Source organism: Engystomops pustulosus, chromosome 4 (assembly GCF_040894005.1).
Source record: "Engystomops pustulosus chromosome 4, aEngPut4.maternal, whole genome shotgun sequence".
NCBI lineage: Eukaryota > Metazoa > Chordata > Amphibia > Anura > Leptodactylidae > Engystomops > Engystomops pustulosus.
In genome coordinates, this window is record NC_092414.1 from 191,665,990 (window position 1) to 191,680,613 (window position 14,624).

The following is a 14,624-nucleotide window of genomic DNA, read 5'->3' on the forward strand; positions in this document are numbered from 1 at the left end:
AATTGAAAGAAGTGAAAAAACAGGTAGCATTAAGTTACTGCTTAAAATGCCACGTTGGCACTTAACGGTAAATAAGTGGATTTTGGTTGTAGTTTGGGCACTCTGTCTCTAAAAGGTTCGCCATCACTGGGTTAGGTTATCCTCAGGTAGAAGGCAGCAGCAGACTGCTATCTGCAGGCCTTGTTTCAATCAGGACTCTCTTTGGAACTCTATTTCAGGAATTCAGCCAGAGGGGATATAAGTTACATTTTCTCTGTTTGCTGCTCCAGGCATCCACCAATAGGGAACATCGAGGCAGAGCCGGATTGACATTAATCACACAATTATAATTGGTTACTAAGTAAACCCTCCCTGCCCAGACAGATAACATGTTCAGCTGCATTACCAGTTGTGGTCAGTAGATGGCATCCATCCCAAGAAATAAATCTATCATTAATGAAGCATGAACATATCAATAAAGCAACTTCATATAGGACCACATAGAAAATAGGATATAATCCACGGTGCTCCACCTATGCATGTATAAGAGGCTTATTGTATAAAAGACTTATTGTCAGTACTTGCGTTTCTAGTACTACTACTCCTTATTGCTTATGTAACATGTGAAAGCTATGCACCCATTGTACCTTGTGGATGCCAATGTGAATTTTGTACTTTTTTTTTTTTACTAGTTTGCGCTTAAATTTTGCTAGGCCTTTCAGCATTGTCGATAGACTGTGTCTGACCGTCTCTACATGTAATGTGTGTGTAAAACCCTGCTCATGTGGTCTCTGTAAACTGTGGGTGTCTAGAGGGCTGGTGGTGTATAATGATTTACACCTAGTCCTCGCACACTAGGGTAAGACCAAAAAGGGCAGGTATACTATGTATGTGTATAAGACACCTTGGTGACGCGCCTAAGGGCACATTTTAAGGCCTTGGTGGAAGGAGTGGAGTACAGGACATAACACTGCTCCTAAGCCTAAGAAAACTGCTGGTTTAGGGGAGAGTAGCTACTAACCGTACTTGTGCTATGTGTAATGTCATTTTAGTCCAACACCAAACCCGATTTCTGTAACTACCATAGGACTGTGGGCGGCTTGTCCACCAAACAAGCTGTGTACAAACCCCACCTGCTGCCTAGCCACTTTACCAAACTGCACTTTATATTTATCATATTATACCCTTCCAAATTTCAGCATACCCAGACCACCTGTCCAGCTCCTGCTTATTTCCCAACAGGTCCATAGCCGAGCCGTGGCGCAAGTGGGTCTGTAATGGCCCGGTAAATGCAGGTATTACAAGATATTGGGGCTTATTTACTTAGGGTCCCACGGCCACATTTTCCCGGGTTTCCTCTGGTGGGCCCAAGGTACTTCAATCCAACTCTGGATGGGGATGGAGAGGAGAGACCACAATATGAGGAGACTAGAGGGCAGGGACCACAATATGAGGGTGGTGGGGAACAGGGGGGGGGGGCACAATATGAGGGGGTACTTCATAAAAAGTACATAAAAGGATGTATACCACATATATATAACAGGATATATAACAAATAGGCTTCCATTATTAACAGAACATTAAGTTAAAAAATAAATCAATAGATCTGAGTGAAAGGCAGAATGAAATTCATACATTGTAATAAAGATAAATAAATATAAATAAATCAATAAATAAAGAGATCTGAGTAAAATGGATAATGAGACTACTAACCGGCATTTCTGGCTCTCTGTGGGTTACAATGGGATGTTAGCCTCAATTAATGCGGGATAGTTAATATCTAAGCAGGTGGGAAGACAGTCAATTAACATGTAAAAATCTTTGTGGTTAGGTGCAGTACACAATTATCACCGGCAGGTGGCAGTCGCGTCTGTTTATCTGACATTACATCATCCCTCTGTCACATGACTATCGTGTGACACTGTAACAATAGGCACAAGTCTTCCTTCTGCCCTTTTCCAAGATGGCGGCCGTCGGTCTTGTGCTGTGTCTCCTGCCGCCGGCCATATGACGAGAAAAGGCAGTGAGGTGTCAGGCAGGTCATGTGACCCGGAAGAATGCGGCCAGCAGAGCGGCGCTGAGAGTGTGTGACACCCAGGTGAGAGTAAGGGCAGAATACATCAGGACGGCGGCAATGGCTGCCGGGCGTGAAGCCGCTGGGGTGCAGTGTGTGCTGTATAAACTCCGCTCTGCTGTGATAACGATTTTCATTTACTGACTTATTCTGCATAAATGAGAGCACGGACCTGATTCGGTCAGTAACGCCCAATGAGATGATGTCTTTTATGTGCTGAGCTTTGCTCTAAACATGAGCAGTGCACTGATTGGGTGACTAGCAAGCAATCAGATCACATATTTCATTTATCTAGTTAAAAGAGGGCTGATTGGGTTACTGGCAGCCATACAGATCAAGTCTTGTATTTTCCCGAGTAATGTAAATGAGAGCATGGATTTGATTGGTTGTTAGGGTCAGAGCTATCTATCTATAAATGTGTATGTATATGTTTTATATAGGCCTAGTTCTGTCATTGTTACTAGGGGATTTCTAACATTTCTAAATGTGTAGTTTCCTATTACATCCCTGTGTACACAAGTGTAAGGTGGAGCGGGCACACATGAGCGACACCCACTCTGGGCATTGTATATAGTGGCAGGATGTGGGCTTGTAGCCCAGAGCTGCATCTCTTCCATGATATACAGCCTCTTATAGCATCACTGTCCCTGATCACGTATAGTATTTGCTTCAAGGCGTGTTCACACGATGCGTTGCGTTTTTGACGCATTCCAAATGCTTCAACCTTTGGAATCACATCATCATTGATCACATGTTGAAGTAGTAACATTGCGTTTCCATTGCATTTGCTAAAACGCAATGTTACTTCAACATGTGATCAAGGCTGAAGCCCTTTGAATGTATCAAATAACGCAAAGCATCGCGTGAACGCGCCCTCAGTGCACACATATATTGTTGGTAGCGGCCATTATGACTCTACACTTGGTGACTGTACACAATGGGAACAACACCTCCTGTATATGACAAGGGATTCCATAGGTTCCATTCCCATGACAGAGGAAGAATTAGTGTCCGTTAGAGATGAGCAGATCCAATAGCAGGGTTCAGTGTTTGAGTTTGGCCGCCTGACCCGAACATATTACCCGATTGGTGGCCGGACCGCCAGTACAGGAAATTGACACCCCAAGCAACTAGCAATGGCTATGCCTATTTGCAAGGCAAAATAAGATTAAACCTTGATAAGTTGCAGCTGATAATAACACTGCCCTGTGACAGTAGCGGATTTATTTGTTTATAGGTTTGTACTTCCAACAGCATCAATCTCATAATATTGTCCATAAATGTTGATTACTATAGATCTCACGATTTTGATGAAAAGAAATAATCTCAGTGTTCTGTTAACAAAAAAACAATTTTTTAGGCGCACAATCCGGCCACCAATCCTTCAATATGTCCTGGTCAGGTGGCCGCTTATCTCTAGTGTCAATGAAGTCTTCTCTGTTCTCATATATACTATGGTATATAATACTTATGTACAATATTGTAAATGGTGGCAAAAATATTTTTTTAATTTACAATATCCACCTATGGGGGATGTATGCCACTGCATGTCTGTACAGCCAGCACTCTGTCAGCTGTATAACAGGAGCTGTATTGTCCAAGATCATATAAACAATCATATAAAAGGATAACATGTGCTATGGTAATTCATATACAAACAGATGGTTCTAAATAAAAATCCTGCATTATAATACAGGCAGTCCCCGGGTTTCGTACAAGATAGGGTCCAGAGGTTTGTTCTTAAGTTGAATTTGTATGTAAGTCGAAACTGTATATTTTATAATTGCAGTTCTAGACAAATATTTTTTTTTGTCCTAGTGACAATTTGAGTTTCAAAATTTTTTGCTGTAATGGGACCAAGGATTATCAATAAAGCTTCATTACAGACACCTTACAGCTGATCATTGCAGCCTGGGACTATAGTAAAGCATTCAGAAACCAACAACATCTATGATGAGATTAAACTTTGATAAGTTAAAAAAAAAATCAGACCTGTGACAGTAGTAGACTTATTTGGCTCCATATTACAGTATCATTCCCATAATAGATCTCACAATTTTGATGAAAAAGAAATAATCACAATGTTTTGTAGCACCTCCCACTTATGTAATGTCCTGGAAATAATTCTGAGTCTGGGGGCTCCCACACTTGTTTCTATAATGTATAGGAGACTTGAAGGTGGGAATTCTGATCTTCGTGTCAACCCCTCAGGCAAGTGATGTCACTACAGCAACTATCATTGTGTACTGCTAGCACCTGCAGCATGCTACCAGCTAGAGTTACCAGACTGTTTATCTGTGCAAACAGAACATTTAGGTTTATTTTTCATCATAATTGCGAGATCTATTGTAAAGAGCTTTTATGGGATTGATCCTATGGAGCCACATGCAAAGCTGGGACGTACAAACTCATGTAGGCAAATAAATCCTTCATGGGGGTGCTAGGGCTGGCACTCCAAGCCCTCTATATGGGCACCCAGGCCGTCACCCCAGCATAGAGTTTACAAGACAGGACTCTTGGTCTCCTACTGCAGTCCTGAGTTACACAGGATGTTCTGCGCTCAGTTCTATTTCAAAGTAACACATTGTTGGCTACATGGGACTACAGGAGGAGTGTCATGATCGCGGCCCTAGGTTTATGAAGGGAGAGTATCGGGTCACACTGGACCCTTCTCTGGCAGCTCTCTGCCCTCCAGAACCTGAGTGAATTTAGCTCTCACCACTTGTCATATATAAGGCTGATGAGACAACTTGCACAAATTATGTAACTCACTAATAAATTAATTAATTTAGGTAACGTCTTTTCTGAGTTATGGAATCCTTAGAACACTAATAGGCTCTTATGAAATTGAAGTTTTAATATCGGAAAGGACACCCGACTTACAGACAACCCATAGTTACAGACAGACCCCTCTGACCTCTGGTGAAGCTTTCTGGATGCTTTGCTATAGTTCCAGACTGCAATAATCAGCTGTAAAGTGTCTGTAATGAAGCTTTATTGAGAATCATTGGTCCCATTACAACAAAAAATGTTTAAGCTCTAATTGTCACTGGGGCCAAAAATATTTTTTCTGGATCTACAATTATTAAATATACAGTTTCAACTTGCATACAAATTCAACTTAGGAACAAACCTCCAGACCCTATCTTGTATGTAACCCGGGGACTGCCTGTACTTGCTTTCTCTTCCATAGGGGTGGTGTCCAGGGTTGCTCAAGCTGTCAATATGAGAGGTGTTATTTCTCTTCCATAGAGAGCAATATTGGACAAGATGTTGGGAGACCATATGGCTGAGATGGGTAGGATATGGGACTTGGTGGTAGTGGAGATATTGGATGAAGAGTAGGGTGATGTGATGGAGTCTCCTGTTGTGTTGTCTGTAAATGTAGCACACAGAAGATCACAACTATTCCCTCTCCATAGAGTATCGCACACCCTTACTGCTATGGAAGATGGGGATACGGGAGAATTCCTCCTACCCGAGACGTCATTCAGAGGGTGCTGATGGTATACATATGTTCTGGACATATCGCTGTGGGAGAGAGTGCTGAGGCTAATGGAGAGGTATTTGGGGTACAGGTCCCATTTGACCCTAAGGTTTGCATATTGGGTTGTGTAGGGGGTCTTGATTTTCCCAGAATGGAACAACTAGCAGCATAAAAAATCTTATACAATGTTCGAAAAGTTATCGCCAGGCATTGGCTGGATGCAGAGCCGCCGGATATGGGGGAGGTGCAGATATCTTTAAATATCACGGTCAGGATGGAGCTGAAAGTCTCCATTAAAGGGAACCTGTCACCAGGTTGTCAAAAGAGATTGTAAAAGCCGATGACACCTGCAGTGCTAAAATGCCTCTGCCTTTTCTAAGCATTTGCATTACAATATAATTGTGGGTTATAACTTACTCTTGCATCCTGACAAAATCTGGGGTAGACACAGGGGCTGGGCTTTGGTTTGGATGCATTTCTAAAAACAACATGTGACTTGTCTGAGCTGCAGGCTGCCTCCATCTTTGTGCTTCTGTATAGCTCCTCCCTCTCCCACTGATGATAGGCTCACCAGGCTGTGACCTCTGCGAAGGAGCAGGAGGAGCAGCTGTACAGAAGCACAACGGTGGGGGCTAAGATCTGAGGAGTGAGTAACACAGACAAGTCACACGTTTTTTGAAATGCTTCCAAACCAAAGCCCAACCCCTGTGACTACCCAGGGATTTTGTTAGGGTGCAAGGTTAAGTTATAACACACTATTATATTGTAATGTAAATGATTATAAAAGGCAGAGAGGCAGATTTGCACTGCAGGTGTCATGGGCTACTGCACCTGTCTTTAGTGAAAATTAGGTCCCTGGTGACAGGTTCCCTTTAAAAGGGGGTCGGTGCTGGAGGTTGAAAAGCAGTGGAGTAAGTGTCTTGAATGTCCGAAAATGGCATCAGTGTCGGTGCTATGTGATTGGATGAGACTGCGACCGGGAGGACTGTTGGGTATATGAGGAGAGGAAAGTTTAGCAAGACCTCATTATGGCACGAAGGAGCAGGTGCATTTAATCATTACAAGACAGCGGGATCTGGTTATTGATCGCATGCTTTTCCCTGGAAACTCATATGCGATAAGGCCGAGGCCCGTCCCCCGTTTACTACCGACCATGGAAGGTCCATTACCACTGGATTAAAGGAACACTCCCGCCACAACTGATTCATTTAATGATACCCTGTGCAGGACCTAAAGGAGCAGGACTCCAGATTCTAGCAAGGTTCAGGGAATACAATGATAATGGGTCCTGCTCCTCCCTTCAGGCCCTGCATTATGCCTTATTCATTGAGTTAGCTTTGACTGGAGTGTTCCTTTAAGAGAATACTCATATTATGACATTAGGCATGCCCTGTCTTTTCCTTTATTTATTTCTGGGGTTGGGGTATATTTTATATAAGAAATCAATGTATAGCTTTCCTGGACAGTATCATCATTTCCCATTATTCCTACCCAATATTGGCTTGCAGCTGAAACACACTGAAGTGAATGTGGCTGTATTTCCCTTTGGCTTTCGGCATTGGTAGAAGACCTTGCTGTTGGACCCCAACCCATTTATCAGTGGGTGACCTGACTCGTGCCAAGGGTGAAATAAGACCACTACAGCTTGTACCGATTTAATACATGATATGACTGCTCCAGCAGCAGTGATGGGTGCAGATCCCATTTCATGTATACAGGACTCATCACAAACGCCCTACTAAAGGGCTAATGAATCCCATTATAGCGAAAGTTTTGTATTATGTTTGTGTCTATTATATGACTTGGTTCCCTCTGACAGCAGTGTGAACATGGTCTTATACAGGCACTTTCCTGCACTTCTAATTCCCTGCTAATAGTGCAGTTTCATGATATAAGCCAGTGGTGGCGAACCTATGGCACTGGTGCCCGAGGTGGCACTCGGAGCCCTTTCTGTGGGCACTCAGACCATCACCAGAGGTGGCTCCAGGTATCTTCCTGCAGTCCCAGACAGCCCAGGACTTGCTGTGCACAGAGCTATATTAAAGTGACAGCTCTACCTGGGACTATTTTCTGCTATATTAGTGTCCTCAGGTGCTGGTATCAATGAAAATGGTGACAGAGAAGGGAGTACAAATCACAAATTAAATTTCTGTATTGGCACATTGCGATAAATAAGCGGGTCTTCTTTGTAGTTTGGGCACTCGGCCTCTAAAAGGTTTGCCATCACTGATATAAGCAATGATCAGCATACAGAAGCTTCTCCAGCCGTATTACTAGACTCTTCCGCTGTATACTATATGATACGCCGCACACACTTGCTCTTTGTTCCGAATTGATCGGCGGCCTGTAAAAGGTTACAACACTGTGGATCATGTGAGAGTCATAACACATATGACTGATATACTGAGGAATAATACTGTACTGTACGATATGTAAGACAATTTACTACAGAAGATCAAGTCTATACAGACAGGAGGTGATGGAGCCGGGCCGGCTTATGGGACACGTATATGAAATATGGAGGTGTGACGGGTATAATACGGGGTGGGGCTTGGATGGGGATTACAAATGAATCCATGTGTCACTACACAGATTTGTCTTGACATGCAGGACGGGCAGTGATCGGTTGTTATCAGCTGTGAGGCCTATACATAATAATACAACACATCATCCATTCCTATGTATAGAAGACATGACTGTGTGACTGTGGCATCTGTGACCATTACAACTAGTAATATGTCATCTACATTGCTCTTTTACAGGTGTTTCTGTAGCCTAGCACCATGCCGGAGCACAACGACCCCAGTCTCCCCCCAGAGGAGCGAATACGTGCGCTGGTATCGAAGGGGACCGTGGAAGTGAATGATGATATACCTCCTAAGCGATATTACCGATCCGGAGTGGAGTTAATACGTATGGCAAATGTCTATGCCGGGGAGGGGAACACAGAAAAGGCCTTTATCTTGTACAATAAGTATATCACGTAAGTAATCATGGCTTTATACACATGAGATCTGACCTTTCACCCTACAATAAGTGTTAAAAGAAACCTGTTAGGGACATTAAACTACATACAGGTCCTTGGATGGCTTATTTAATACACCCATGGGCATAAGGATATGTGCCTGGTGTATTGTGCCAAATCTGCCTGATGGGTTCCCTTTAAGGTCCTACAGGTCTACAACTAATTTATCTGTATTTACTCCTGTATAAGGCTGGGTATGATGGTGGATGTAACACTATTGGATGTTCCGTCACTAGTTGTGTTATTCTATGATAAGGGGTGTTAAATGGACATTAACCTTTCAACAAAATTTCTCTAATAAGAGATATTACTCTTTCTTTCTCCACAATTTTCATGTCCCCCCCACCCCCTCTCTTCCTGATAAAAGAAGGTAATAATCTTTTCTGGATTCCATCTTGCTAGTATGAGGGGGAAAAAGCTCAATGGGATGTCAGATTACATGAAGGTTTTTAGAGTGGGATGGGGTAGGAGTGAGTCACAGCAGCAAGGTCTCCATCCAGAGGCTCAATGAGAACTAAAGCTACCGATTTATGAGAAGTTTGTTGGAAGTTGAGTTACTCAAATTATTTTGTTTTTGCTTTTGTCTTTCCTTCAGGCTTTTCATTGAACAACTTCCAAAACATAGAGATTATAAAACCGCCAATGCTGTGGAGAAGAAGGAAACATTGAAGGTGGGTCTGGCAATATATAACATACTACTTAGATACTAAGCCAAGAGCTATACAACTCTTCCCCCTGAAGGGTGCATGCGTTCTTAACCTAAGGTTTTAGGCAGGTTGATGTCCACCTGCTTGATTGTTATCAGTCCTTGCTTTGGAGGAGAATAATGAAGCTTCTTTACACTGATGATTTTTCAGCAATCCCACTGAAATGTGCTGGTTAAGACTTTATTAAAGGGGTTGACTGTGCCTAGTAAAATGTGGAGACCTCGGCACTCACAAGGTCTCTTCACTGCCAGCCGAGCACAGTGATATACATAGAATGGCTGGTGTGATTGTAATTGCAGCTTAGCCCCAATAACATGTTATCACCGGCCTGCAACGCGGAAGTGTTGCTCCCTGGAGCACCATGACCATATCGGCCAGCCGACAACCACCACCCTGGCCATTTCTGAGGATAGTTGACCAGTTATTTTTATAACCAAATCACCTCTCTAATGGCATTTGTGTGGCCATTGTTGCATCTTATATAAAGGAGCTGATTTCTGTGCTCTATTTTTGTAGAAACTGAAGGAAGTTGCTTTCCCAAAAGCCGAAGATTTGAAGAAAGAACTGCAGAAGCGTTATGGTAAAGAGTATGCGGAGTACCTGGACAGAAGGGTAAGTCAGATGTGCTGACGTCCTGTATGAGGCACAGGGTTACATGATTGACTATTAATATTATTGGCTCTTTGTATAGCAACGCGAGGAAGAAGAGTGCACCCGCCGCCTGGCCGTGCTGCAGGAGCTGGAAGCGGAGAAGCAGCGTGTGGCTCGCATGAAGCAGCAGCAACAGCAGCAGGAACAGTTCCAGGTCTTTGAAGATATGATCCGTAAGAAAGAACTAGAAAATGAGCGACTGCGAATCCTCCACCAGTTCTCTACTGATAAGTCTAACACACTGACACCTGAAGGACCTCTAATCCCTGGGGTGAATGAGCCGCCAATTGTCCCCCAGCCACCCACCAACGACACAGTCATTCCACGACCGCCTGTGGTGGATAGGACCCTGAAGCCGACATCCATCAGTCTCAATGAAGTCTGTAAGTATATCCATACTATCTTATCATTGGTATGTAGGGCACCTCATGGGCCAGGTACTCTGACAATATTAAATATGTTTGGAGCTGCACGGACATATTAATTTATTTTGTTGATGTGGGCTGTTTCTTCCAGCTGTGTCCATGGATGGACTCCGCCATGTTCGGATTCCTCAGGAAGTGTGTGTGAAGTTTCTGAGACTGGCGGAGGCTAATACTCAGAGAGGAGTGGAGACCTGCGGGATCCTGTGTGGGAAGCTGGTAAGTGGAACATGTCCTACATCTGCTTTACATGTGTTCATATCCATTCAATGAATTGTATTTATGATGTGGATGTGATGTTAATTTTTTTTTTTGTACATTTCAGCAGAATTTCTACATCATGTTCTAATTATCTAATAATTGTTTCAATTTTCCAGATGCAGAATGAGTTCACCATCACCCATGTGATTGTACCCAAACAGTGCGGGGGACCAGATTACTGCAACACTGAGAATGAGGAGGACTTGTTTGTGATCCAGGACCAGCATGGACTTATCACACTTGGATGGATACATGTATGTACAATTCTCTTTTTGTTTATTGTTGCAAAGTTACTTCTATAGCAAAATAATTTTAAGGGAATAACTATTTAATTAAAATTGATAACAAAGCCTTGGGGCTGAAAAAGACGTCTGTGGTCAGTCTGAATCCCGGACCATGTGGTGCCTGGAAGTCATGGACCAACCACATTGCACAGGACAGGACTCTGAGCACATTGATATATGTTGGTTGGGGTCCCATCATCTGCACTGAGACCGGTCCTTAAAATCCGGCCACCACACAGCCCTGAATACACAGAACAACTGCGGTCATCTGCTTTTACCCTTAGCATAGACCATTAAAATAGCATCAAGGGGGATCTATGCTTTGGCTATATCAACAGTTTGGTATTTTAACTTGTATCGGACCGAGGGTCCAGAGTCTGCAGCAAAGTCTTTTGACGTTGTTGCAATTTTCTTCGGTTCTCCGGCTGCCAGAGACAGTTGGAGACCCTAGGGAGAAGGGAGATGCGGTTTATTACTGCATCTTCCTTCTCTGATCTGAAATGGCACAACGCAGAGAGGAGCAGAGCCGGAACTGCCGCCGCCCCTACAGACCCAGCAGTCACATGATGTCCAGGTCTGTAGGGGTTATTCAATAATAAATAAATAAAAAAAAAAAATGTGGAATGTCCCCCATGGGTCTTTAATGAACTCATGGGTGACCTATAACATTAAAGCACACATATACAAATTACATATAAATATTTTTGCATTAAAATGCATTAATATTCCCCAATTAAATTTTTTTAAAAAAATATCCCCCAATCCAGTATAAAAAAAAACATCAATATAGTTGCTTGGTTTGCCAAAGATAATACATAATATATCAATCAAATCAACTGTCACACACTAGGGAAATAATTTATTATGGTCGCTTTAAGTTAATTTGAAAACTGAAAAATATATATGCTATTACGAAAATTTTTTTTTATATTTTTCTCCACATTTTGTAACTTAAACCAATCAAAAAAATAAAAATTGGTAAAAGTTCAATGCTGTCCCTGTAACCATGACAGAATTTGGTGGATCCCTGCAGCTCCTATGAGGTAGCTTGTAGTATTTACCGTGTAGCAGTGAGAGGCCGGACAGGGAATGAGTGTCATGGATTTACTGTATTCTTTTATCTTCACAGACGCATCCCACTCAGACGGCCTTTCTCTCCAGCGTTGACCTACACACCCACTGTTCATATCAGATGATGCTCCCGGAATCTATTGCAATTGTCTGCTCCCCAAAATTCCAGGAGTAAGTAGTTTTCAGAATTTTGAGATATTTTTTTCATTCTCAGTTATCTCAGAACTGGTGGGTGGTGACTAATTAGACGTCTCCCATACATTGCACTGCAATTCTGTTCTCATTGCTACCAGCAGGGTCATATAGGACATTACAGATTATGTAAATAAACTCCATAAGCTGATATTACTACATCCTGCATAATATGGACATAATTTGTTATGTTTTTTTTTCTTTTTTTTTTTAACAGAACAGGAATTTTTAGGCTGACGGACTACGGCATGAAAGAAGTTGGCGACTGTCGGGAAAAGGGGTTTCACCCTCATTGCAGAGACCCTCCGCTGTTTTGTGTAAGTGTTAAGCTAATAAACTGCAATGAAGATTCTAAGAAATCTATTTTTTTTTTCCGCCTAATTTTTTTTTAGTGTGTTGTAGAATTATTTGCTTAAAGGGTAACAGATATATATGCTCTAGGGGTCCCTGGGAATTAAATAGATTGCTCTTAAAGTCAAATAACACCACAGAAAAAGGAAACAAAAACCAAAATATAGAAAGCATAAAATAACAATTAGATCAACTAAAACATATTTATTAAAAAGACAACATACACAGAAAAAGTCCTCCAATGGTCAATTAACTAATATACATGATAAATAGATCGCAGTGACCTGTATAGGAAGTATAGTTCTCAGAACAAGTCAAGGTATTTGCTTAAAAACAACAAGAATTGCACATTACCCAGAGGAATAACAGAGGGTAAGGGACACATACACAGGTCTACATACACACAAACCCCTGACAAAGCAAGGTGAACCACGTGTCGCGTGGTGTCCACCCTTGGTCTGTATATACCTGCAGAGCAGGGAGGTGATGGTGTGAGGTTCAAATGTACATTCTCACTCCGTATTCAGCACAGAGAATACGGAATGTGCCTAGCAACAGCCTTCTGAGGAACCGCTGACAGAGGCTGATAGCAGGGGGGGCTGCTGAAAAGCAGTGAAAGGTGCAAGATTCGGGTAACTAATCCAATTGCAGAAGGGCTTTATGCCATAGAACACTTATTAAAAGTAACTCTTTAGGTCTGACCTTTCTCTCTGTATTCATAGCCTTGGCATTCTGTCTCTATGTCTTGCTTTACCATCCCTCCTTCTCTCCCCCTATAGGCCAGTAACCACACTACAATCTGCCAGCAGCCTGTCACAGTCATGGACCTACGATAACTTCTACCAAGTATCTGCCAATTCCTAGATCCTGCGTTCTCCACCCATGACTTGCCATTAAATGCCCTGTTGAGAGGTTTGTAGACCTGGACTATACAGCAGCAGACAAGGATGTTCTCCAACTCATCCAGATTGTCGCTGCTGTGAATTGGCTCCTCCTGTCTACGGATATCACCCGCTATGAGCTAGAGAATGGCGCCAACTAGTGTTCGAGCTGCACAGGACAGTTTTATGCCGTAAAGGAATGAATAGGTGGATGCATTTCTCTCTGCAAAGTTAACGGCTAGTAATACATTTTGGTGCTACAGTTTGCAGAAGTTTTCCCTTCTTTTCATAGATATTTGGGACTGTAAATCTGCTCTCCAAAAAATAATATCACCCCTTCATTTACAAACCCTTTTCTCTACATTTCTGCCTTTGAGCTTTTTTTTTTCTCCCCAGATATTATTTTAGTAATAGAAAATTTGTATATAATTTAATTTATTTGATCATTTTGTTTTCCTAAAAAAAAAAAAAAAAGCAAATGGCGGCAAAACCCACCCAAAAAATTATCTGACTGTTTGATAAAAGAATATAATAGTGTATAATGTTTATTTTCTAGCAGCATTAAATATTTTCAATGCTTCCTGAATCTGATCGCTGGTGTGGGGGTTATTATGGTTACTGTATGTTATGTTTCATACTCTATGAATTGGAAAATATTTGGAAGAAAGTTGAAACAGAATTTAAAGCCGACCGTGCAGTGTCCTGTCTCGCGGAGCGACTGTGAAACCCGGCCAATGCACGGTCTGTGATTGATGGAGTGACTGCAGGCCTTAGGCCTTATTCCTCCGATCGAGTACTTGCCCCGGGTCCGGATCCTGTATGTAGCACATGGCCGGGTGGAGAAGGAGGGGGGCATGAGTGCGCCTCACCCATCTCTAATGAAAGCCGAGTGGCCCCTAGCTTGCTCGCGGTGCGGTGAGAATAAGGCCTGTGACACACGTGGCGGTTTTTTTTTGCATCCTTGTAAAATGCATCATTTTTGCATATTGGCTTTTAACCCCTTCAGGATCCTTTAGGACACGGCCCCATTTTTCAGAATTGTCCTATGTCACTATAATGATTATAGCTTTGGAGCGCTATAACATATCCAGTGGATTTTCATATGGTTTTCTCGTCACATATCGTACTTCAAATTAGTTTAATAATATGGATCTTTTGTGTTTCGTTATTTAAAAAAAAAACTGAAATTTTGAAAAATTCTTAATTTTCAAAGTTCTAAATTCTCTACTTTTGAAGCAG

The 14,624-nt window shown here is 42.3% G+C and overlaps 1 protein-coding gene across 2 annotated transcripts; it reads left to right on the forward strand.

Annotated features, from left to right (window-relative positions):
- Positions 1–1,924: 1,924 nt before the first annotated feature.
- Positions 1,925–14,221, forward strand: STAMBP (STAM binding protein). 2 transcript variants are annotated; one of them, XM_072149082.1, is made up of 10 exons: positions 1,925–2,077; positions 8,303–8,523; positions 9,161–9,236; positions 9,789–9,884; positions 9,964–10,306; positions 10,440–10,564; positions 10,723–10,860; positions 12,020–12,132; positions 12,371–12,470; positions 13,284–14,218. In XM_072149082.1, the coding sequence occupies exons 2-10, from the start codon at positions 8,324–8,326 to the stop codon at positions 13,338–13,340; spliced, it is 1,248 nt and encodes a 415-aa protein (XP_072005183.1). In that variant the 5' UTR covers positions 1,925–2,077; positions 8,303–8,323; the 3' UTR covers positions 13,341–14,218. The 2 variants fall into 2 exon arrangements, with proteins under 2 accessions (XP_072005183.1, XP_072005184.1); XM_072149083.1 differs by lacking the exon at positions 1,925–2,077 and adding an exon at positions 2,102–2,233 and having other exon boundaries at positions 13,284–14,221.
- Positions 14,222–14,624: the final 403 nt, after the last annotated feature.

Coding starts and splice junctions, on each gene's coding strand:
- STAMBP (XM_072149082.1), top strand. CDS start 8,324: ATGCCGGAGCACAACGACCCCAGTCTCCCCCCAGAGGAGCGAATACGT. Junction 9,885..9,963: donor CGGAGTACCTGGACAGAAGG/GTAAGTCAGATG, acceptor CTCTTTGTATAG/CAACGCGAGGAAGAAGAGTG. Junction 10,307..10,439: donor CATCAGTCTCAATGAAGTCT/GTAAGTATATCC, acceptor TGTTTCTTCCAG/CTGTGTCCATGGATGGACTC.